The sequence below is a fragment of the Lepidochelys olivacea genome, assembly GCF_965140295.1.
Source record: "Lepidochelys olivacea isolate rLepOli2 genome assembly, chromosome: 1".
Taxonomy (NCBI): Eukaryota; Metazoa; Chordata; order Testudines; family Cheloniidae; genus Lepidochelys; species Lepidochelys olivacea.
The window spans coordinates 286,207,874-286,233,113 of NC_140411.1; the positions used below are offsets into that span (position 1 = coordinate 286,207,874).

The following is a 25,240-nucleotide window of genomic DNA, read 5'->3' on the forward strand; positions in this document are numbered from 1 at the left end:
AGTGTCATTCACAACTGACATCATAGATAAATAAATCCAGAAAAACAAAAAGCTATCCACTTAGACTACTGAAAGAGACTGGATTGCAAAAGCATCTGGCCTGTATGATAAGTAATTTAAAATAGCTGGGCAGCATCTTATTCTTTTATGGACTCTTCTAGCTGAATAACCCAAATAAAGCCTGCTTTGCTTTACATCATTATTATTATCTGTTTAAATTGTTAATATATTGTTTTCACGTGTAAGTAACCATATCATAGATGCATATGGCAACCATGATGTTAAGTGAAGATTATACGTTGATTTGCAGGTTTTGGTCCAAATATGATAGCAACCACTACTTAGGTGGCTGGCATAATCAACATTTTTTTCAATGGAAGTGTTTGAATACAGAAGTTAAATGCAGAAAATGCATGGTCATTTCTTCCATTGATTATGCAGACAATACTAGGCAATGTAGCTCTTCCAGCTTTCAATTAAATATATTGCCTGGGAATTTTTCCAAAAGAGTCATACTTAATTGGTAAGGGTTCAATATGTTCAATTGCTTTACATTCTCTTATGCCAGAACGTCCACAGACATTACACTATGCTGCGGAGCATCGTCCTTTGAGCAAAAGTTTTGCTACACCTAATTCCCAATATAGTAATTTATATTTTGGGGGGGTTGCTTTTTCATTACTCTCTGTAATATTTCCTTTGCTTCCCAAATGCTCCTTTCTTTTACTACTCTGCAGTAGAAAAAAATGCACTGTGCTTTTAAAAAGTGCCACGGCAGTCAAACTTTAGAGTAAATGATATGTACAAGGGTTTAGAAAAAATAAAGTAAGTAGTAATAGAGTCAATGGCGTCAACATGGATTAACACTGGATTATTATACCCTTTCTTGGATATCCTCCTTCTTGTTTTAGCTGCATCTAGATTGTCTCGGACCTAAATAGCTTTTATAATATATATATATAATGACACTCTATGTTGTATCCAGTCTCTATCTCCACTGTTCTGTCTGCTGTCAGAATCATTACTCTTCTTGGGATATACTTACTTTTAGATTTTCTTGCTGGGCTGTTGTCTATGACTTCAGAATTCTTTACCAGTCCCTAGGCTATTTGCCCAGTCCTTAGTGTCCTTCAATACCTTCTTGTGTCCACTGCATCTGCCCTTCTTGTACTGTTACTGGCTAGCGCCACCCTTAGTTCTGGCAACTCTGTTTTGGATGCATCTGTCTCAGACTGTCCCGGTTCTGGCTGCTCCCTCTGTGCTACAGCTGTCTTGTTTTACCCTTTTATTATGGCTAGTTGTCCCTCATGCTATTCTCACTGTGCTCTCTCTCTCTCTCTCTCTGTTGCTGCAGCTCTCCGGGGCTACATTTCCTGCTGAAAGGTATTTCTGGTGCAGAAATGCCACCACTCTTTCTGCTTTCATGTAAAAATCCCTCAAATCCTCTCTAGTGTTCAGCAAAGTATATTTCCTATGGTGTTCTGTAATCACAAGTTCTGAGATTTTGGGGAGGATACCTTTTTTCCAGCAGCATGAGGGAGAGAGAGCCATTCTCTGTTGTGACACAAGAGCTTTACAAGAAGGCTGAATGGATTTTTCTGTTAATATTACTTATGAATAAGCCATTATGACTTTTTGTTCCTCTACATAGGTACTTATGGCTCTAGTGGGAGGGGACACACACATTTTAAGAATCACTAGCACAATGCTTTTGAAATATTCAAACATCATCATCAACACTTCAAGTGGAAACACTGTATTTCATAGCACTGCAGTATTTGTTTCACTCTGCTTCTGGGCTTAAGTAAATAAATGTCTTCAGAACTTAATGTTCTTCGCATGTGCAACCATAGAGGACAAAAAAGTGGAAATGAAGAATATATTCAGCTCCAAGGCATTTAAACAGCATAATTTTAATGTTTAGCTCTAAGATGCATAAAGAAAAGAGAGAAGGAAGGGCAGCCCTTAAAGTTGCAGATGTTAGCTCTTTGTCAAGACAGTGTTTGAGAGAGCTGGACGGTTTTAATTGTATCTAACTCATCTATACAATAGTAATAATAAAGACAAAGGCATTTACTGGTTGTCTTTTTGTTAAAGAAAAATTAGATATGAGCAAGTTTTGTCATTTTGTTTCTGAGAAAAAGATTGTGAAGAGAAGAAAGGGGGAAATCCACCAGGCTAACCAGAGGCCGCAGGGAACACAAAGTGGAAATTTTAAAAACCCAAGAAATTGCTTTAAAAAATCCCCACCATACAGAAAATATACTTTTGTGTAGCAATGAGCCAGTGAAAAGGAGAGAGGTTTTTTTCTTAAAATGTCAGTAAAGTCCTATTTTTTTCTCTTTGAGGGCCCAATCCAAATCCCACTGAAGTCAATGGAAAGAATCCCAAAGAACTTTGGGATGAGGCATTAAATTCAAAAATGGCAAGTGGCAAAATAGCCACAAAGGAAATGCATCAGAATTATCCAATGCCTCATTTTGCAAGCAGGACCAGAAGGCATTTGATTGTATTATCTCAAAGTACCTTCTAAAAGCCATGGACAAGGCACAATGGGCAAAAATAAAAGATGAGCAGCAGCAATGAGAGAGATAGTGAGTAGGGTACATTTTCCTCCAGATTTACAATCTAAGAATCCTTTTGACATATAATTTATCATAATATTTATATTGACGACAGTAGAGAGATAGATGGGAATGAAAATGCTGCCTTTTCTTCTAAGAGGCATGTTATTCTGTGTCCTCGCTAGTTAAACTGGTGAACAGTATTTGCACAGAATGCTACAAAGATATATGGGAATGAATAAGAAACACAGGGACATAAAAATTGCCACATCCAGTTTATTATCCTGCCTCCAATAGTAAAGAGATGCCTATGAGGAAAGTGCAAGAAACCCCAAAGTGGGCAGTTATGGAATAATTTTTCTGGAGGGGACGTTTCTTCCTAGCTTGCATTAATTAGGGGTTGATTATATCTGAAATATAGGGATATGTATACTTTGGTTTTGTTTTTTAGTCTTCTGCACCCAAAAGAGGGCTTCTCTGAGACCAATCCAAAGAAGCAGTTAAACTCATGTTTCGTTTTAAGTGTAATCCACCTGATGTCACTACTCACATGCTTAAAGTGCTTTGCTGGATTGGGTCAGAGTGCTCAGCAGCTTGCAGGAGCAAGCCCTGTATGAAACACTTGGGGATAACTAGGATTTTGGGACATCTGGAAAACCACCCAAGGAACTCAGCTGAGAGGGTGGCAGATCCACTGGCCTCTGCAACTGTTACAGTTAAAAAAGGAACCTTTAGAATGTGATAATCTCTATACAATATATGGAATATGTTCTAATCCCCTAAAAAAGCACTATGATCCTTTGATGCTGGATCTGCACAAAATAACTAATAATTTACTGATGTGTCTCAGTGTCCCATGTGTCATTTCAATGCAAATGAAAATTACTTAATGTTTGTAAAGTGCTTTTACGATGAAAATATAAGTGCTAAGTATTATATTAACTTAACTATTATCCTGGACAAAAATAACCACTATCAGATATTTTGGATGCAGATCTGAGATGACCCTTAGAACCTTTTGAGGTTGAGACATCATTACACAAGGTGGGAAGATCATTTAAATGAAACGAAAACTTCAGCATGCTGCAAGGTGCTAGCTCTTCTGGTCTAATTCATCAATGGTAATTTTCAAAAGCAACACAGGAACCTAAGTCACCTTTGAAAAGGATACTTAGGCTTCTGAGTCACTTCAGCACTTTTGAAAATATTACCCTGATTATTTGATTTTTGTGTATTATGTCCTATTATAGATATCTCTTTTTCATCCATTAGGTCCTACACACTCAAGATCCTCTACCCTATAAGGTTGTTGAAGGCAGAGGATCAAAATGAGGCCAGACCTTTCTGCTGAGTGGTAGTAGCTAATGGCTGAAAAAGTGTTTCCCCCTTGCTTAGCACAGTATGAGTGCAAGATGATATGAAAACACCCTGGAATACAGGGTACTTTGGCTGCTCAGCAGGAGGCATAGGACCATACTGGTGCTGTGCAGTCAGAGTCTGATGTCATGCATCTAGTGATGCAGAGGGAAAGGGGGCTATAGAAAATGAGAGCATCAGTGAGATGACTTCCTTGGTTGAATCTCCAGTAGAAGGTTCCTCTCCTATTGCTCAAAAGAAGAATAAGCATTTGACCACAATATGAACTGGCTGCAAAACCCACATTCTTTACAATTCATCTAAGATCATATTTTCCATGAAAATGTTCTGTCAAGCACCTATTAAATTGTAACATGTAAATGAATTACATGAACTGATAACAATGTGATTTATTCAAAACAATATAGTTTCTGTACTAATTGATCTGATGGTACACTACAAAAATATACTTCCTCTATATGGCTACTTAATATATAGAATTTGGAGACTGGCTGAAAAAGACTTTTTTATTTTATTTACAAATCCTTGGAAGTGTTTATTTCCACTTGGTACTTTATTATTTCATGGTTGTAAGTCTCTACCTTCATTTGATGTGGGATTGGAAATGGATTAGAGATGTAAGCTAAACGGATTTGTTATATATCTTCAGTAATTCATACCTAAACTAAAGAGCTTATCTGATTTTTTTTAATTAAAACTGTTTTTGTTTTATGTACCTCATCTAATATCACTGGGAAAAAAACATCATTTGTTATCAAGATATGGAAACAGGATTTGAACTTTGTCAAAGTTTTTTAAAGAGCTATAGGAGAATCAGTGACGTATAAATTGTTTACTGTTATATTAAAGATATTCAGAGAAAAAATCAGTCCTTAGCTCTTGGAGGCAACCCCCCACTCAAGTCAACAGAAACCGTGTCTATGTAACTGAGGGCAAATTTTCCCAGTAGCTTTGTGTTGTATTAAATGATTTTTTAAGAGGCAGTAAAAATCATACTATAAAACCAAAAAGGTGATAGCCCTGAAATTTTCTATTCCAATATTCAGATACAAGGGATGATCATGCCCCAGGTACAACTCAAAAGGCAGTGGCTTGGAGGGAGAGGGCTATGACAAGTAGATACAGGACTACACAAGTCCACCAGCCCAAACCCCTCATATGCAGGTGGTGTGCAAATGCCACAGAGGTTACTGTACTGTACAGCTGAGGCTGTAATAGCAGCTATGGATTGGCTCCGAAGTCTAGGGAAAGGGAAGATTTCACTCCTCAGAGAGCATCCCTGAGTAAAGCCTGTTTACAGAAGCTCCCAAGGCAGATGATCTGGGTTACTGTGCCAATTCTATTTCCAATGCTCAAAGTGCCAACTGAATGCCATTTCTGGCATACAGAACCCTCTATCTCCTTCCCAAACATAAAGACAGTCCCTGATTTCAAGACATATTTTCTCATCATTCCATGCAAGCCAGTTTCCTTCTTCTCAACGGCGACCTTTCACACTGAGATTTTTTTAACTCAAAAAATGCAGTTTTCCTGTAAGTAAAATAATGAAACCATCCCACTTTATTTCAATGGGAATTGGAGACACCTTAAGAGTTTTCTCTAGATTCCCATCAGGGCAGGCACTGAGCCTCTCTCTGCACTTTTAAAATGCCTAGCACAATTTGGACTCTGCAACAATCTAAGTAATATATATAATAATAGTTTTATATTGCAGAACTCTGAAAGTCTCACAGGTTTATTTATATAATTTGCTAACTATGAAAGTGTTGAACCTGTAATCCCAAAACTATCCCACACTATTTTTGGTTTCCTATCGAGTAATTTCTGGGGTGCGTGCCCTTTTCCAAGAGTGCATAAGCTTTACAAATGTAACATGTTCTCCTGACACTACTTCTGAAATATCCACTATTCCCACCTTTTTATAGGCGATCCAGTCAAACACCCTGTCAATGTCTGTGGCTCGCTGCACCTCCTGTGAAACTGGATGTGAACTGGCCAAGCCGTCGAGCAGCATTACTTCATGTAGGACATCTGTCAGAAATCTCTGCTTTTCCTGAAATACAGTACATGCAATAATATCATGGATATTACATTTACAATTATACGGAAATGATGAAAATCAATCAGAGATTCACCGGCTCAGCAGCCTTCCTTACTAGGACCTGCTAAAGTAAGTCTGTATGGTCTGGTTGGTATTCATACTTAACCCCTACTAATTCCTGAATTAAAACCAATTGGAATCAGTTTTAATTGTGTATACTGTGGAACCCATTGATTTGTGATTTTGGTTGCGGTGAAAGTCTGACTGAAATTAAAAATAAAGACCATTAAATTATTTTAAAAGCATATAAAAGTGTAAATTCCAATTCAGACAAAAGTGATATTCTACTTACAGTGAAGTTATTGGAGTAAAAAAGAAGTTTTCAATCATAAAAATAAATGGATATTAAGATTTAACACTTGCAGAGTTCTTCTTGTCCATAGACCTCAAAATGCTTCACAAAGGTGGGTAAAAATAATTATAACCGCTTTACAGATAAGAACTTGAGGCACAGAGAGGTGAAGTGACTTGTTCAAGTTCACACAGCAAACCATACATTTAATCTATAAAGCTCCAAGTGCTCTACAGACTTCACCTAATTAATCCTCACAACATCTTTATGGAGACAAGAAGTATTATTAGCCCAGTTTTACAAGCAGGGAAACTGGCATAAAAAATTTAAATGACTTGCTTAAGGTTAGAAAGCAAGTCAATGATAGGTGACCATCCAATTAATGTCCAGTATATGAATTTGTTTTCATCTCCATCATAGATAGATATTATAAATGTATGTCAAAACCACTGCAGATTTAAACCGGCAGTAAAGTTTACTAAATGCCCATGTAGAAGTACACGTGGACTGTGAGCACTCTCTTTCATGGTTCAGCTGGGGACACTTTCTTCAACTGAGAAATTTAATGCCCTTAAAGTTATATTAGTGTTGATGCCTCTGCTCCACAACCTTTTGTCAGCAAAGGAAGCAGATCCATCTGCTCAGTTTTTCAAGCCAGGTATAAATGAGAAAGGTGATTTAAAAATTCTTGTTAATTAAAGTTTAATTTTTTTTTCTGAAATGATATATTTTAACGTTTATCTCCATTACAAAAGTTGTTGAACTGATGTTGACCTAGTGGCATAATCTTAGGGATCTCCTGGGAGTTCGGCATTTTTAAAGAGTCACTTTGATATACACGAATAAAATAACCCCATGATTATATAATGTATTCTGAGCTTAATTTCATGTGTAGAAAAGTTTTGGTACCAGTGTGTTAATTTAAATTATAAGACAGCTGAAAAGCTGTTCCAATGCTGATCCATCTGGAAATAAACCTTTATGTTAAAATTCAGCAAGGTACAAGAAATGTACCTTGAGCTGATTATATATTCAAGCAATTAAAAACATGGGATGCAAGAAAACCAATTACCCAATACATACTTAGTGTTTCAGATAGCCATATTAGGTAGAGTTTATGAAAGGAAATGTAGTATCTGGTTCACATTATCTTTCATTTCAGAATTTCTAGAGTCATAAACAGTTAGCTGCTGGTCCCTTTATAAACAGCAAAACTCAACATCATCTCAGAAGGGCGAGTAGGGATGAAATTCATTCAAACTCAGGAGAAAACAGTTAAAGTGCAGGGATCATGAAACTCTTGGTCATACCCAGCTCACTTTCAGGCAATACTGGATTCCCTGCCTGTTTGGTCAACAGCGGGTTTTTTAGTTTATGCAGATTGAACACATTTCCAAAGTTCAGTTTGGAAATCATGATGACCAAAGACTTGTTCAGGTGGGTTTTAAACACGTAGAATTTGGTATGGATTCATTAAGAAGTGACAATGGGGTGTCAGTCAAATGATTAACTTATAACAACCTTGAATCAAGATAACCAGATAGCAATCTAGGAAATTTTAAGGTGATGTTATAACAAGATGAAGAAAAGGTGTAAAAAGGAAATGTTATGTTTGTTTGTTTCTTAGCTCACATCTTGATAAGCCAAAAAGATGTAGTTTTGAATCCTGTCAGTCAGAATTAAAGTAGACTAACATTGTTGAGGCATGTTAGCTGGCCGTGTTACAACCTAGACTCAAACAGGGATAATGAGCTTCAAGAGGGCTTTTCAGTCACATTAGGACTCTTGATATTCTTATTGTGCCAAACAGAAAAACAAATACACAATATATTTTAGGGTTGGCAAGTGGGCATGCAGACTGAGGAGGCAACAGGAAACTGAAATGGAACACGTGGTATGAACTGGAATCAGCTTAATTACCATGTTACCTAAACACTATAGCCCCTATTAGATAAAGTTACATTAGTGTTGTACCCAGCTGTGAGTAACCTTGAATGCACCAAAATCATTAATACTAAATTTTGGAGAAAAAGGGACTTTCCTTTCCTCTGCAGGGTGTCAAATAAGATCGTATTGGTCTGTTTCAACATGACATCTATAGGACCATGGAAGCAACTAACAGGCACTATGGAGAACCAAGCAGAAAATCAACGTGTTATAAAGTCAGTGAGCTGTGAATGTGGTGGGTGAGGGGGCTATGGCTTAACGTGAAACAATTACAAAATATAGTTTAAGATTACTCTCTTCTGAGAACGTTCAACTGGGATAAAAAATACTGCACTCAATTTCTCATTGCCTGTGAACCCTGTACAGAAAAAGAAAGCCGAATTCTGCATACTGCCAAGAATGCAGAGTTTTCCTCACATTATCTAGTCTCTATTTGTAGCATGACTCTGTGTGAATATGCTGCAAAGGCAACTGGAGCTATGCATGGAAAGTGTTAGTTACCCTACATGAGGACAGGGCTGCATGGTAGAACAGTGGTGACAGCAGACAATGCAGAAACCTGGAAGAGGGTTAGAACTCTACAGGGTCAGTACCAGGACAGCAGAAGGTTGCTGAAATAAGTGGAGTACTACCACTGTATTCTACACCTTTCTTCAAAGCCAGACAAAAACCAAGTAAGTGATTCTTGATTCCTTCTTCTGTCACCACAAATGCACGGTCTCTGCCGATCCAAACCTGATGCTCCTCCTCACCACCTTTCCTGTCTGCTTTGAGAGGAACAGGATGCAAAGTCAAACTCTGCTTGAACGGTGGATGGCAAGAGCCTGGAAGCCCAGACACTCCCTGCTTGTGGAGAAAGAAATGGAGCACTGACTGCATTGCTTCAGCAACCTCCTACTGCATCCCTCTCTTTCTTCACCAGCTCCTGCACCAGCATCCAGTCACGTTCTGAGGAGGCAGGGGTCAGATGGAAAAAAAGATGCAGTTAAGGAGATGAATGCCAGCAGCTTTGATTTTAATTTCAGTTACATCCACTCATTTATTTTCAAGGTCTATTCAGATTCTTACATTGACATCCATCATCATATCATCTAAGTGCATGTATCTTCACAAAATAGTTCCTTTTAATTCTGTTCCTCCAAATAAACAGTTCCTCCAAATTCTACTTCTTAGAGCTTATCCTCGTCTGCTTTCCCCTGAGCTCTGTGCTCTTCTTTCCTTGATGACCATGCCCATTTTTGCAAATGCACAGTCTGCAAAATGGATTGTTGGCAGAGTTTAGACTCTGCTGCTGGGAGTGCCAGCAGCCTGACTGTGAATGAAATGAATTTCGTGGATAGTATGGTCTGCACATTATCTGCCTATAAAGATACTTCTCCAGAGTATTTCTGCTCTGTGAAATTTTGCCATTCACTTGGATTTCTAATATAGACTTTGGACTGTAACTTTTGACTTTTAGTAGTCTGCTGCACGTATAAGATGCTACATCTTAAACAGTAAGAAAATGTGAAATAATATTCCTTGAACAGAAAGGGCTGCAGCAGCAGTCAAAAAGCTAACAGAATGTTGGGAATCATTAGGAATGAGACAGATAATAAGACAGAAAATATATTGCTTCTACATAAATCCCATGGTACGACTACATCTTGAATACTGTGTGCAGATCTGGTCACATCTCAAAAAGGATATATTAGAATTGGAAAAGACACAGAAAAGAGCAACAAAATGATTAGGGGTATAGAACAGCTTCCATGTGAGGAGAGATTAATAAGATTGGGACTTTCCAGCTTGGGGGGGGATATTACTGAGGTCTATAAAATCATGACTCGTGTGGCGAAAGGCAATAAGGAAGTGTTATTTACTCCTTCACGTAACACAAGAACTAGGTGTCACCCAATGAAATTAATAGGCAGTAGGTTTAAAACAAACGAAACCAAGTATTTCTTCACACAACGCACAATCAACCTGTGGCCAGAGGATGTTGCAAAGGCCAAGACTATTACATGGTTCAGAAAAGAACTAGATAAGTTCATGGAGGATAGGTCCATTAATGGCTATTAGCCAGGATGGGCGGTGATGGTGTTCCTAACCTCTGTTTACCAGAAGCTGGGAATGGGCGACAGGGGTGATCACTTGATGATTACCTGTTCTGTTAATTCCCTCTGAAGTAACTGGCATTGGCCGCTATCCGAAAACAGGATACTGGACTAAATGAACCTTTGGGCTGACCCAGTATGGCCATTCTTATGTTCTTTATGTTCCTTATGTAAAGGGGTACTCCTCTGAGAACTGAATAACAACTGAATCAAAGTCCTGTGAATACAGGATAAGGATGATGTAATGAAGGAGGGCTGTTGCTACTTATTCAATAATGCTTTATTGAGACACAATGCAATGGAATAAGTTAGTTAGCATGACAATAAAATAATACTTGAGCTTGTCACATAAAAATAATTTCCAAAAATTAATATGAAATAGAGGACAAAGAATTTTAAAAACCCACTGGAATGCATCCAACAATTGAACAAAAGAAATAATAGGAATAGTACAATAAGACCCATAACTGATAATTATTATACATATGAGATCAAAGGGCTAAGCATGAAAGACACTGCCTTTGTTCTGGAACAGGCATTCAAATGGTTTACAGATTAAGGGACTTATATGAATAATGTTTAATATGGGTGTCCAAACCTCTACATGATTTTCCTGTCTAGTCAGCAGTATCTTCTCCACCATACCCAATGTTTTCTAGCCATCAGGAGTATGGAGGGGATTTGTGTGATCTCTGGTGCCTGTCAAAAGAAGTGTTTGCAAGAGATAATACAACACGTTTCTAGGTGAAATTGGACTTTTGAGGGATATAGTCTCTCGAGTATCCCAAGGATGCATAAAATAAGTATACAATGAAGATCCACTGGGCATATTTAACACAAGAAGCAAAACTAACATTTCTCTGTTTGTCTATATACTTTTAACCAACGCCACCCACCACCACAGTGGCTGAGCAACTCCCAAGTGTTTAAAAATAAAATTAAAAATCTCTCTTCCTTCCCCAACTGTAAGGAAAATGGCTTGATTAGCATTTTTTTTAAATTGTGTGTGTGAGAGTGGTATGTGTATGCGTGTGAAAGCATTCATGTATGGAATTGGTTGAGGGAAAACTAAGTCAAGTTCTGCATTTATTAATTCTAAAAGTTTTGAGAGGTCCATGTTCGTACTCATCTCTTATTCTTCCATACTCTTGCTCCAGCTCCCGTGAGAGTTCTATCTATTTCCTGCACTCAGGAGACTTTCCCACTGGTTGATAGTTCCATTGTCCCAGAGAAATGCTGCTGCTGTTGGAGTTCACCACTGAGGAGGGAAACACTGTCTCTCGTTTAACTAAAGTCAAACTCATGGATGGCTCTTAATATCAGAACAGAGATTTTGAAATGTACTGTCCATTCAAATGAGAGCCAGTGCAGGTAGCCAATCACTGGGGTAATGTATTCACAGGTTTCTGCTGCTGAATTGGAGTATTTTCAGGATTTGTGACTTACCATCCATTGTAATTATTGCTTCTCTTCATTCTTCTACTTCTCAAGGATAGATGTGATTTAGCTATATATTAAATCAGTTTTGCTCCAGTGAATATCCAAATAATAAGGGATGAAAGGGTTGAATAAAATGGGGAGGGGGAGTTTTACAACAAAAAACACGTCCCTACATTTACTTATTTCACTTAAAATACTGGTTAAAAAGATGACCAGTTCAAGCCTCTCAAAATCTTCCACTCTGAGTCTTGTTATCTCCTTGTAGGTGACTCCACAACAACAGACACAGTAGGAAAATGGATGAACACATATTTGTTCCTGTATTACTTCCATCAGCATTTAAAACATTAGGCTTGATTTATCCTGGTGATGCTGGGTCTATGTGCTAAATTCATCCTCCAAGGCCAGTACAGGCTGCTCCTCCACAGGAGGAATTCATATCCAGTTCAGGGGACCATAGGCACATTTCAACCTTGGGAGAGCAGCTTTAAACTGTGGCTCGTGTTCCAGCAGAGCCCCTGCCAATGACTGCCAAACCTTACACTAAATCAGAACACTTTCCAGGTGTCATAGCTGTGCTGGATTTTGAACTTCCAGAAACTATGCTTTTCTGTTCTGAAAGTGGTGAGGTCTAGGGAGTCTTGAGTGAATCAAGCCCATTTTGTGGGTCTGGAACAATCCTTGCAAGATTTTGTTCTTTTAAAATCTGCTTTTATGTTGTATGCAATTTTAAAACCATAGCCATATTGATCAGAGCAGACAGCTGAAATGTCAAAACAAAACAAATAAAGCATTTGTCAACATGCATGCAACCAAATATAGAGCTATTTATGTGGCAACCAGACTTACCGTCTGGAATACCGTTTTAGGTGAAGTGGGCAGTCAGGTTCAAAGAGAAGGGATCTGATGGGACAGGAGTCTCTGCCTGAGTCTTCTTCTTCTGGAGGAGTTGCAAGATGCCAGGAAACTTAGCTCCCATCCTCACTCAGGACAGGGAGAGGAGTTGCCATGTCAAAATAATGCAATCTTCAGCAGTTTTAGCAGAGTTTCACTTTGAAATTAAAGGTTTACCCAACCCCCAAACTCAGGAGATGTGAAATCATGTGACCCAAAGCTTCTGATAGGAATGGCTATTTTATATTTTTCCTCAAAAGGAGCAGATAACAACATGGAGCAAGAAGAGAACTTGACATCCTCTAAACCTGTATTCAATCATCTGAATAAACATGTATACCCATTTATGTCTGGTCTCTAAGCTGCGCAGAATTTAACTACTTAAAGTAGTATCCTTCACACTGACTCTTCTTGCCAAAACATTTATAAACTCTATTGGAAAAGAACATTTGTTTGTGGAAATTTCTTTTCCTAGCTGTAAATTAAACTAAACTTTTGGACTGTGATGGTTAAACGGGACTAGTAATATGTAATCAGAATGGCTTGTAACTTACCTGTCCATATCCTGTGATATTCAATTATACATGAGTTTCTATATAATTTCACACAAAAAGTTTCCCTTATAGTTGAGTTAAAACAGAAAATCATACAATGCTTGACTTCAGCGAGTAGTTACTGAGGGGAAAAAACCACACTCCATGCAGTATTAATTAAAGACTGTCTTCTTAGAGGCACTGGGAGGAGTCAACCAAAAAAAGGAGAGATAAAGGGAGGGGTTTTTTTAAAAAAAGGAGAGACCAAGTCTCTCTCATTGCTGAGCCAGCATGATATCGATGTTGGGTTACAAGGATCAAGCAGACTACAGCTCAGGTCTGAAATGCCAAAATAACAATAAAAAATTCAAAAAGACCCATGTCTTAAGTCTACGTCTTCAAAATTTTTAATTATTTATCTGGGCTTTCTTGTGCATCAAACAAAGCCTACGAACATTTTATTGAGGGAGATAAACATTTTAGCAGGCAATTTAAGACAAAGCACATTAAAGATATGAATAAATCTAATTGCAATATTCATTTTTTTAATCCTGCCAGTGAGAATGATAGGCAATTGAGATCATTTATCAAGGACTTGAGCAGTACACTTTGCGATGCTCTAAGAATTTAGTTGAATGACATTTAGTTTAATGATTTCCCATTAGTATTTATTTTTATACTCAAGTAAGGTCTCTCACCACAGTGTTTTAAAAGAAAAATATTGGCCTGCAGACTTACTACAACATTAAGCTACTGCAGGAATGGCAGAATCATCTACCGCATGAAGCGCTGTAGTATGAAGGATAGCTTCAGCTCCCTCAAAGAAAGTAAAGGGTTACCAGCCACATGAAAAATGGAGGTTTTACTCCTGATACTTCAATCAAATGTTTCTAACAAAGAGAACATCCCCAGCAAACATGACCATGGTAGTAAGCAGATGCGGGAAAGACAGGGCTGCCTTTTCCCCGTGCTCTACCTGACAAGAAGAAAGACGATTCAATGTGTGACACATTGAGGTACTATACCTTGACTCATCCAATACATTTGTCACTGTAGCCAAAGTCTTATAAAATAAAGGAGTAGGAGAAGGCCACTGGGCTCTGTGAAATGCTTTCTCAGCATCAAGCAAGGTAGTGACTACTAAAGCATTTGACATTTGTGTTTGATGGATAAAACGGAAAATTACTTGCCAGTAATTCCTTTTGTCATAGTCCTCTACTCCTATCCCACTAACAGAGATATTCAAGTAGAGACAGCACAATGGCTCCACCTAACATGAAACAAAGAGGTAAAAGAGCTGTCAGTAAAGTCCTATATATAAATGTCCCCATTTGCCTCCTTCTCTTCCAGAAGTGGCAAACCTGCCTCAGAGGGGAGGGGGGTGAAATGTAGGATGAGAGAAGACAGGACTATGTCAAAGTGAATTACCAATGGGTACTTTTCCCGTTGTCATTCGTCCCTCTTCTGTCATACTGCTAACAGAGACACCTACATTTACTACCCCCAGCAGGGGTAGGTTGACCTTCTGATGTCACTTGTAGGAGTTTATGACAGAAGAAGCCACCAGGATACAGTCAGATACAGCTTGTACTGCCTTGCTTGCCTCTAATATGAGAGGCTCACCACTCACTGATCATGAAATGGCACTACATTTAGTCTTTAGGAATTTCACATACTGGCCCAGATGGTAGTTATGTTAGTGGCAGTTTTCCTCTTATAACAGTCCTAAAATCACAGAAGTCATTGTTTCAACTTTCTGGCCATTCAAGAGATTAAACAAAATTTCAAAATGCAATATCTTGGGGCAGAAAGGGTTAGAGGCAGAAAATGGGAAGAATAGTGGGTTAATTAATATGAAACTCAGTGTTTATCTTAGGAATAATACCCAGCAGGAGGCTAAAATTCACCTTAAAAAAGGTATTGGGGCTGATAATGAGGATGCTCAGCTCCCTGACCTGCCTGTTTGACATTAGCATGACCAAGAAATCACCTTGCAGGACAGGAGTTTAAGAGAAGCCCCTCCTGGAGATTAATAGAAAGGCTCTAGGTAGACTCTTCAGCATGAGAGACTGGCCTCTGCAGTGACAGTCATGGGAGGAGGAGATGGAAAGCCAGATCCACTATGAATGTGGAAATGAAAGCTTTCACCACTCTGCTAGATGTCTTGAGTGGTTTAGCGCTCAGCAGGAAGGACATAGTGGCTCGAATTTACTACAGCCACTGGGACCAATGTGGAAGCAGAGAGGGAAGAGGTCTGCTATTGTAGGCTGGCTGACTAGCTGCAGAAGGGGACAGGAACTTTGCTGCCTGATTCCAGAGATCAAAAGGAGAATAGGGTGGAGAGTGACACAGTGAGGCAGGCACACTTCTATACATCTTGCAATCTACAACGATTATGGGTTCTAAACCATGTGAAAGGCACCACTCCATGGGAAGAAAGGGAAATAGTGTGATGGACTGGAACATTTCTGTGTCCATTTATGTAATTTTAACCGTCAAGATTTGTCAAGGACAGAACAAGAGCAGCTGGTTGTAATGCCTGACACCTCCCTGCAGGGGTAACACAGGACTCATCAACTGTGACTATTTTCCAATCAGAGGTCTACCCCTAGGACAATGATTTTGCTATAGAGAGTGGCCAGGCTGAAAGAAAGTGATTTCCCCAGTTTGGACTCCAAGTGGGCTGGGACTTCCTGACTAACCACCTGATAGGAGTTCTAAAGCTGACCAGTTGGTCACCTGAACAAAAGGGGAAAAAAACCTTATTTAAGGAGAGGATCTGTTCCCGGCTCCCTTTTTCTCAATGGCAGACCATCATCAGACCTCAGGAGGATTGTACAGATGCAGAAGATAGGAGAAGCCTACTCACTTGTCACATGGAGAGGGCATAAGGACTCACAAAAAGGGGTGAGCAAAGTCTCAGGGGAGAGAGCAGAGAGTGTTTTGTTGTTTTCCTAAAGAACTATAATTCTTCTATGCTTTGAGAGTAAAAGTTACTGCAGGTTTAGGAACTCCTGTACAAAGCCTGTTTCTTTACTTTACTTGCCACATAAACTATAAACCAAAGCACTCCATAGCAAGGTGGAACTTGGTAGGGGCAGACCCGGGGAGGGAGAGGGACATGCATAAGTGGCTGGAGAGGCTTAGGATGTGAAAGCACTTGTTTCAGGGGCAAGGGCAATTGGCCTGTAGAGTTCCAAGGAAGCGGGCCAGACAAGAGGTCTGCACACAGAGCTAGAAAGGGCATCTGGATTCCACTTAGACCCAGCTGGCTTGGAAGCATGTGGCATCCCCAGGTTGGGTCCAATTACTACAGACTGGTGACCATCAACTAGGGGGACTCAGCCAGGTCTGTAACATGATGGACTGACAAATCCAATCTCAGAGCCTATAAAGACTGGTGACCTAGCTTGCTCCTTAGGCTTCTCCCCATATAGATCTCTGAAAGAAGCAAAGGTCTCTTTGCCCATCTTCTTTCTTTTGCAAGATCTTCTTATCCTTTCCCCCTCTTCAATTCTGCTTCCTTCTTCTTTCCTTTCATCTGTCTTCTCTTTGATCTTGGGTCTAGAAAGACAGGTAGTCGTAGAGTAGGAAAGAGAAGGAGCAGGACAGGACTATGGCTATGTACCGTCCAGTATAAGGAAGCAAAAGTGAAGGAATGGACTCAGACCTTGTATATAGAACTTGATTGAGAGATTTCTTGCCTCCATGCTTTTTTATAGGTGGAGCCTTTATGCTGTGGGTCTGGGAACGACTGATTATATATAACAATGTATTTTTTCTCCTAAAGCTAAGACTTACCTTCCTGCCTTGAAGCCTATCTGATCAGTATGTTTGATACATGGGATGATGAGATTACGTCTGAATGCAAGAACCATAGCAATGATTTAGTATTACAATAGACATATAAGATTTAAGCTCTGATTTAGCCCTTTTTAAATTTTTAATAGAAGGGTGATGAAATATGTCTCAGGCATCATTCCATTTTGAGGTATCTTTGCAAACATATACAGAAGTAGGAGAGAGGCTTCTGCTTGAAAAGCTTTATAAGATTTGACAGGAAATATGGCAGCACTAGAAGATTGATTTGGTTCCCTGTTTTTAACCCCTGGGGTGACAAGTTGTATTAGAAAGTGGCTATTCATTGTAAATTTAAAAAGTGTAAGTTATTTCCTATAAAAATTCTTCATTTTCCCATGTTCACTGAGGGCTAAGCAGTAGACAGTGTTCATGCATACCATTGCTAAGGCTATCTTAACAAAATGTACCAGCCTTAGTCTTTTATTGGTGCCTAGACCAGCCGAAAAAGAGATATGACAGCATATTCTGTAACAAACTGGAAGGCAGTAGTATTTGATACTTCAATCCCCAAGGTTTGAATCCTCACAGGAGGATTACAAGAATAAAATTTTAAGGTTGCAAAAGCAGGTCAATTTTCTACCTTTCCCCATTCTTTGGGAAGAGATTTTATTATATTATTTTTGGCTTTCCTGATACTTTCCTGATGCAAATCACTCTCAAAGCCTTGTGTGATCATATTCAATGGGACCTTGTATGCGTATTTCACAGGTCTGAATTACTGCTGATGCAGCAGTATGCAGCCTCCTATGTTGTTGCTCTGGCTATTTAAGTAACATCATTATGAGAAATAGAGCTAAAGGTTCTTGGTGTTGCAACTGATTTCATGTAGCCTGTAATGTGTACTTCTTCACTTTTGAATAAATGGAATTGTTTGGGTAGTTTTTCTTTTGCTAATTGCTTTTATTTGTTGCTTAGGTTTTTAGGTCAGAATAATCTTAGTAGCACATGTACTCTGCACTGATAAAAAAAAAAAATAACCAGAATGCCAAAATCTGATAGCTGTAGCCAACTTTTGCTTGTTAGTCCTACCACCTTTATAAAAAGAATGAAACATCAGATTATTAATTCCCATTGTAGTCTGTAAAAAACACAACAGTATGATGCTATACTGTTTAACTTCTCATGTGTTCTATCTTGCCACCAGTTTTCTAACTATTTAGATGTCAGTATGGTTATTTTGGTATCTAAGGCTAATGATAGCAGAAGCCTCATGAAAAGTTTATGTCAACTCTCCTTTTTCATTTAAAATAACTTGACAGATAGATATTTTCCAGGCACAGCCATTTTGCTGTTATTAATTCGAATTCATGCACTGCATGTTTCTGATTTCCAAGATTTAACTGTCATACTTTGTTCAACCCACATGCCTTTTGGTTCTCCTGTATGTCATTTGCATAACAGTGAACATTACATTCACTCCACAGGAATTCTCAAAAAACATCCTCCATTCAAGATGACTTCTAAAGCAAAGTTATTCTGGATTTGTTAAAGTGATTATGTGGAGCACAAATGACTATGATGATTCAAAGATAAAAACCAGCGTATGAACATTGTAGTCTATGACATTTCCCTCTGCTAAAATCACCAAGAGCTGCCAGATTCCATTGCATTTATAATTAGAATGATTATATTGTAATTCAAGATGTGTTCTTCAAAAAGTTGAAGAGAATGAGTTTTATTACACCCAAAGCTAGGTGAACCCAATAAGCTTACCTATGTGAGGCAGATGTCAGTTCAGATATAGATTTATTTTGCTTTTTTTCATAATTCAATTATAAATCAGAAATGTTACACCAAAACAAATTAAACATGGCACAGAATAAAGAAATCAGACTTCAAACAGAAATGTCCATAAACCCAAAGAGTTCCCATGTACAATTATTTAAGAGTTAGTAGTTTATTTAATTCTTAATTATTACATCTTGGATTTACTTCACAAAAAAATGAGTGGACTAAAACTACAAAACTAAATTCAAGAAGTGGCAAAACAATTTCAGAAATTAATGTGCATGAGTTTAATGAAAACATTCAAATTACTAAATCTCAGTTTTAAAATCTTTATCCTACAAGCTGTATATATATAAAAAAATGTCACATGATATCTAATACTATCAGCTCAAAAGAGAGACAAGTTTGCAAAGAATAAAATAATTTATTCTTGGGAGATTACAAAATATACAGACACCCTATACATGCTCACAAAGAAGGTATCGTCTCTTTTATGCTTGTAACTCTCACTAACTTTTATCTTTCCTTACCATTTAAGTGGTCAAGGTATTACACCTTCTGATATTCAAGAATAAAATAAGATATAAGTGGGAATGATCTAGGCACTTGATCTGCAAGAAGAGGGACTCAAAGGGGATGACCCAACTTGTACTTCCTGGCTCTTTCACCAGTGGAGAGCTGCAAATGTTTCAGAAGACAGAAGTTGATCCTATAACCACAGCTATATGACTGCATGTGACAAACTATGCCCCACACTTTAATCCTCAGTATATAGATTAATATAGAATGTTAGATGCCCAAAACAACAATACCATAACAGATAATTTAGAGGTTTCAGAGTAGCAGCCGTGTTAGTCTGTATGCACAAAAAGAACAGGAGTACTTGTGGCACCTTAGAGACTAACACATTTATTAGAGCATAAACTTTTGTGGGCTACAGACCACTTCATCATGCATAGAATGCATAGAATGGAACATATTGTGCGTGTGTATATATATATACATATACATATATATATATCTTAAAGCTTATGCTCTAATAAATGTGTTAGTCTCTAAGGTGCCACGAGTACTCCTGTTCTTTTTGTAGACAATTTTTTAAAAAGCATAATATTGCAGTAATATATTCAGTTTCACTGTATGGCTTACCTGAATCTTCCTTCTCTATTTATATTGTTATAACTAAAAATGCAATGTTCTGAGAACCTCAGAAAACACTACAGAGATCTTTCATTAATATACAGTTTTCAGAAATGGTTGGTGTTCAATCACTACTACCCTAGTGTGTAACATCTTTGAATAGAAAAGTGACAGTTATTTTAACATTTGGTTATGATACACAAGACCTTATTCTTTTTGTAATAAATGGCAGATTACACTCTTGGAATGCTGTCAAATGATTTCACACCCACTGATTTTGCTTTATTGGACATCTGATACTTGCTCGCACCATTTGGTATTCTTCAGCAGACCCTGACTGTAACATAAGCAGGAGTGTAACAGGAAAACAACCTTTCAGTGGAGTTTCCAAACTAATCAAATAACATGAACTTACCATATTCCAGCCAGGGTAGAGGTAGTCTGTCCCAACAAATTCAAAATAGTGAGCAAAACCTTCTTTTAGCCATACATCTTCCCACCATACTGGAGTCACAAGGTCACCAAACCACTACAAGGAAAGTTCAATCATACAACATAAAATGTTGTTTATATATGTGTGATTTGTACACAAAACCAGCACTACTAGGTTTATTATTCATAATAATGACAATATGTTATACTTATATCACACCTTCCATCCAAGGATCTCTAAATGTTTTACAAAATACCAATGAACTAAGCTTTACCTGTGAATTAGCTAAGTATCAGATGAGGAACATTAAGTGTCTTGTAGTAGGTTGTACAAGACATCTCTGGGAAATTAGGAACAGAACCCAGATCTCCCAAGTTTTAGCATTTTTTAGCTTTCTGTAAGGATGGTCTATTCAGATCAAGTTTGTTCACTGGAATAACATTGGGAGCTCATTTTTACAATGGTGCATGAGTATTTGACTGTGTGATACCTACTGATGTTAATGGGAGTTGAATGAGTAAATCATTGTGCACTACTTTGAAAATATATCTCAATGTCTCTGAAGTATTTTTTTCTGAATGAATAACTAAAGTCTGTATCTGTAAACATTACTGGTAGTTTTCTATGCAATTAGAAAACGAGGTGAAGCTAACATCATAAGAGATAATTTTGAACTTGCATGTGGTCACAAACTATTAAAATAAACAGAGACAGAACAGCAAATGGATATTCTAGAGAAAGAATGACTGATGTGAGATTACAGAATCAGCTACTGATGCTGCAATCAGAATGGCGAGTGTATGAAAAAAAAAAGAGTTGGGCAGTGGTCTATTTGTTTCCATAACTATGTGTTTGTTTGGAAACTCTCGGTGGGGAATGAATGAGCTGCCGTACATCTGTGCATCACTATTCATGCAAAAGGAATGGTGGTAGTATAGAGGCAGGTATAAGTGCTGTGACTGGAGATTGTGGGTCCAGTGAACAAGGGAGGCAGTGCAAAGTGCATAGCAAAGAGAGATTAACGTTATCAGATTGGCAGTATTGGGTTTCAGCAGCCAACAGCTAGCACCTGAATGAGTGAAGATAAATGTAATGAAGATCTAGGAAGAGAACTGCAGATGGGGTTGACAAAAGTGATCTTGATGATACTTTTTATGCCAATTGAGAGTGAAATTAAGAGAACAGATCATGGAAACCCACTGATCAATAACTCTTGGTATTATTTAAGTAAATACAGACAATACGCTTAGCTCTCTAAAAGACTAAAAAGGCAGTCCATGTCCCAAAGAATATACAGTTAAAAAGATAGATAAAAAAACACACTGGAAATCCATATGCACACATAATATACCCCAAACTGTGGAGAGTTAAGGGAATATATTTTGACCACAAATAACTTATGATGAAAAAGGATGAAATAATATGTGATAGGTTTATATTCATTGATTATGATAAGATTATTCAGAAAATACAAAACAAGTATTAGAAATAGTCAGGGAGATTTTGTTTAAAAAACCCTAGTATTAAAGTTGATAATACTGAAATAACATTTGTTAACATATGTTCTTATAATTTAGAAAGGATTAATAAAATTTTAGAAACACTGGGATGTTGTTGATTAGATTAGATAAAAATATATTTGTCTTACTTAAGGAATTACCTATGATTCCTTTCTAGAAAAGCAGAAACATATATTCTAATATATTCAAAATATTATTATTTTTCCATAGCATCTCATTTCTTACTCATTCTTACTCCTGGGAGTAAGATTTTTCCTGTTTATCAAGTAATAATTGCAATAACATGATTACAGGTACTCAATTTTTTAAATATTATGGATCCCCTATCCTGTTTGAACTTCTTTAATAATATTATAATTGTATGTGATGGTGGGCAACTAATGTAAGTTGGTATCAATATCTCTACTGTTGATTAATTTCCTGTTCATGACCTGTGAACAGTGTGATTCTTTCTCAGACGATGAATTTGTTTGGATCTGGAGAAGATGCTTTTGTGTGGAAACATTATGTATTTTTCCGCTTGTTTTTAAGTATTTATTTAATTATATACAAAAATATGTTAAAAGAACAGGAAGTTTGAAATGTCAAGAAATTAAAACTTAGGAAATGCCAGAACTGAAGTTACCCATGGAATCTTAATCAGCTTCCTTAATGCATATGTATTATGACAGTTTTGCCAAGCAACACACAGAAGCCAATGGCAGAGCACAGAAATAGAGTGAATTCTCCTGGATCACAGACCAGTGCCTTGAACACATGGAAATATTTTTTTTTCTAAAACCCTCTGCCTCAATTCACTATCCATCCCCAAAACTAAATGACACCAGGGTCTTTAGGACAGCACAATGTGAGGACACATAATTAAAGATGTGTATCACACACAAGAGGACTCAACTAAGGTTACTCGGACAATTTTAATTCTAGCATTTCCTAATTTTTGAGTGCATAGTTTTGTAACCTTCACATTCATTTATGAGATTTTTAAAAATGCAATAGCTTAGCTTTTTGAAAACAGAAAACTGAAAAGGGTAACTTCCATCCTGTTTACCCCTGCCACCTTTCAGTGTAGGTTATCAGCAGGATTTTACCCAGAATCTTTAGCTCTGAAGCACAAATCTGGTAACAGCAATGGGCTGTTATCCTCTCTGCAACCCAGTCATTTAGGATGACCAGATAGCAAGTGTGAAAAATTGGGACAGGAGGTGGAGGGTAATAGGTACCTATATGAGAAAAAAACTCCAAAATCGGGACTGTCCCTATAAAATCGAGACATCTGGTCACTCTACAGCCATTAGAGGATGATATAGAGCATACTTTCCCAGTGGCTTACCTAAGAGGTAGAAAAATATTTTGAATGCTGGGGACCAGGATTCCTACTTCTGGGGCTGAGTGTGGTCTAGTAGCTATAAACGGCACAGCCAAGCACACAGATCTGGCACATCCACTCTGTAAGGCAAAGTGAGTAAGTGGATGAGACTTATATCTGCCACGTCAGAGATGTGGCTTCTACTACATCTGCCAGAGGTAAGCTTGTGCTTCCTCTCAGGTATCCTATCTGCAAAAAGGGGGTGAGAACTTACTCAAAATTAAAACTGTGAAGTGCAATGAATTATTAAGAGCACTCAGTTGAAGAACACCTTCATGCATCCCAAAGGGTATTTTGCAGCTTCTCCGTTGGCTCTGTGCCATCTTGAGCCGTGCAGAATGCTCTGTGGGGCCTAAGAATATACTAATATAAGCAGCTCGCCCCTGACATCTAGTGATGCACTGGGGGAAAAGACTTTAGGAGCAGATCGTATTGCATAGACACACCTACTCTGCCTAGGTGTTCAGCAGACAGACATGCTTTGCCAAAGTGGTCAGTTTTGGCTGGTTTTGAGTTACAATTCACTTTAGCATTGAATGTAGGAGTTATGAAACGTTATCCTTATTGTATAACTAAGGGCAGCAGAACTATACTTCGCATGCCTTGACTGAGGGGCTCACTCTAAACTGAACCTCACTTGCTAAGGAGGGGGTAAAGATGCCAAATCTCACTGAAGATGAGAGGGGATGGGTATGAGCGTTCCCACCTAATGGTGTGGATGCTGCCTAAAGAGTCCTGGACACCATGTGACCCGCCCCTCTCCAGTTTAAAGGTGAGCTGATCAGATTCAATTCAGAGTCCTTGTTTCTATTCAGTGATCACTAAAGCTCAAATCACTGATGGGCAGTTCTGGTATGGGGACAGTGCTGCAGTGAAAAAAAAAATGAAGAGGCAGCAGCACAGAAGTTCCCTGCTACCCAGTGAAATCACTAAGAGCTCGACAGGGCACGGCAGAGGCAGCATGGAGAGACAAGCAGCAGCAGTGATAACAGCAGCAGAGATGTGTTCTGGCAGAGATAGCTGCAGAGGTGGCAGCAATCAGCCACTTGTGGCAGAGATAACAGCGGCAGCTCAATGTTCCCCCTTTTCAGGGATGAAAGGTGGACTCATGTGAATGCACCTCTGAACTCTCAACCAACTGTGAGTGGGGTGCAGTGGAGGAAAAGAGAGGAGTGGCATGTGAAAGACTTTCACACTGCGAGGTGGGAAACTTAGGCAGGGGACACTGACCAATATAATGTGGAGTGAGTGTTTGCTTAAATTTACATGCTTTTGAATCTGGTAGTGGTGTATTCCCAAATTAATGCTGGATTCCTTTTCCCTTTTTAATAAATGTTTCCTTTGATTATACACTGAATCAATGCTTGTGACTGGGGAAGTATCACCTCTTAAAGTCACTCCAGGGTGGTGTTAGTGTTTTCCCAGATTACGGGGTGGGAACTCAATCCGGTTCTGTTTTGTATTATAAAAAGAATCCCCTAGCTATTGAACTAGATATATATATATCTTCTTACTACATGTTCCATTCGTGTATATATATATATATATGGAAGGTGGAAGTTGCCGTACAAACTGTAAGAGGCTAGATGAGTAACTGAGTATATATATCTCTTCTTACTATATGTTCCATTTGATGAAGTGGGCTGTAGCCCATGAAAGCTCATGCTCTAATAAATTTGTTAGTCTCTAAGGTGCCACAAGTACTCCTGTTCTTAGAACAGAAATAATATTTCCTTTTTTCTGTTTTGTCTATTTATACTGTAAAAACTTTGGGGCAGGAACTCTCTCTTATTGTGTGTTTGTACAATTGTGCCTTTAGGCACCATTATAATAAAACAACAAACAATGATGTCAGCTGGAGGGAAAGACTTACAAGGAAAGAGTAAAAGAGCTAAATACATATAGAGGCTTGTTCTCATTTACACTAAGGCCATCTTCACTGCACTCT

The 25,240-nt window shown here is 38.2% G+C and overlaps 1 protein-coding gene across 1 annotated transcript in view; it reads right to left on the reverse strand.

Moving 5' to 3' along the window:
- TRHDE (thyrotropin releasing hormone degrading enzyme) overlaps positions 1-25,240 on the reverse strand; it is a gene marked incomplete at its 5' end in the record, with an annotated part of 329,097 nt that overhangs the window by 143,992 nt on the left and 159,865 nt on the right. Inside the window, 2 exons of the mRNA XM_084636899.1 lie at positions 5,857-5,994; positions 20,389-20,502. Of these exons, the coding sequence (XP_084493025.1) occupies positions 5,857-5,994; positions 20,389-20,502 (252 nt within the window). The remainder of the gene's footprint in view (positions 1-5,856; positions 5,995-20,388; positions 20,503-25,240) is intronic.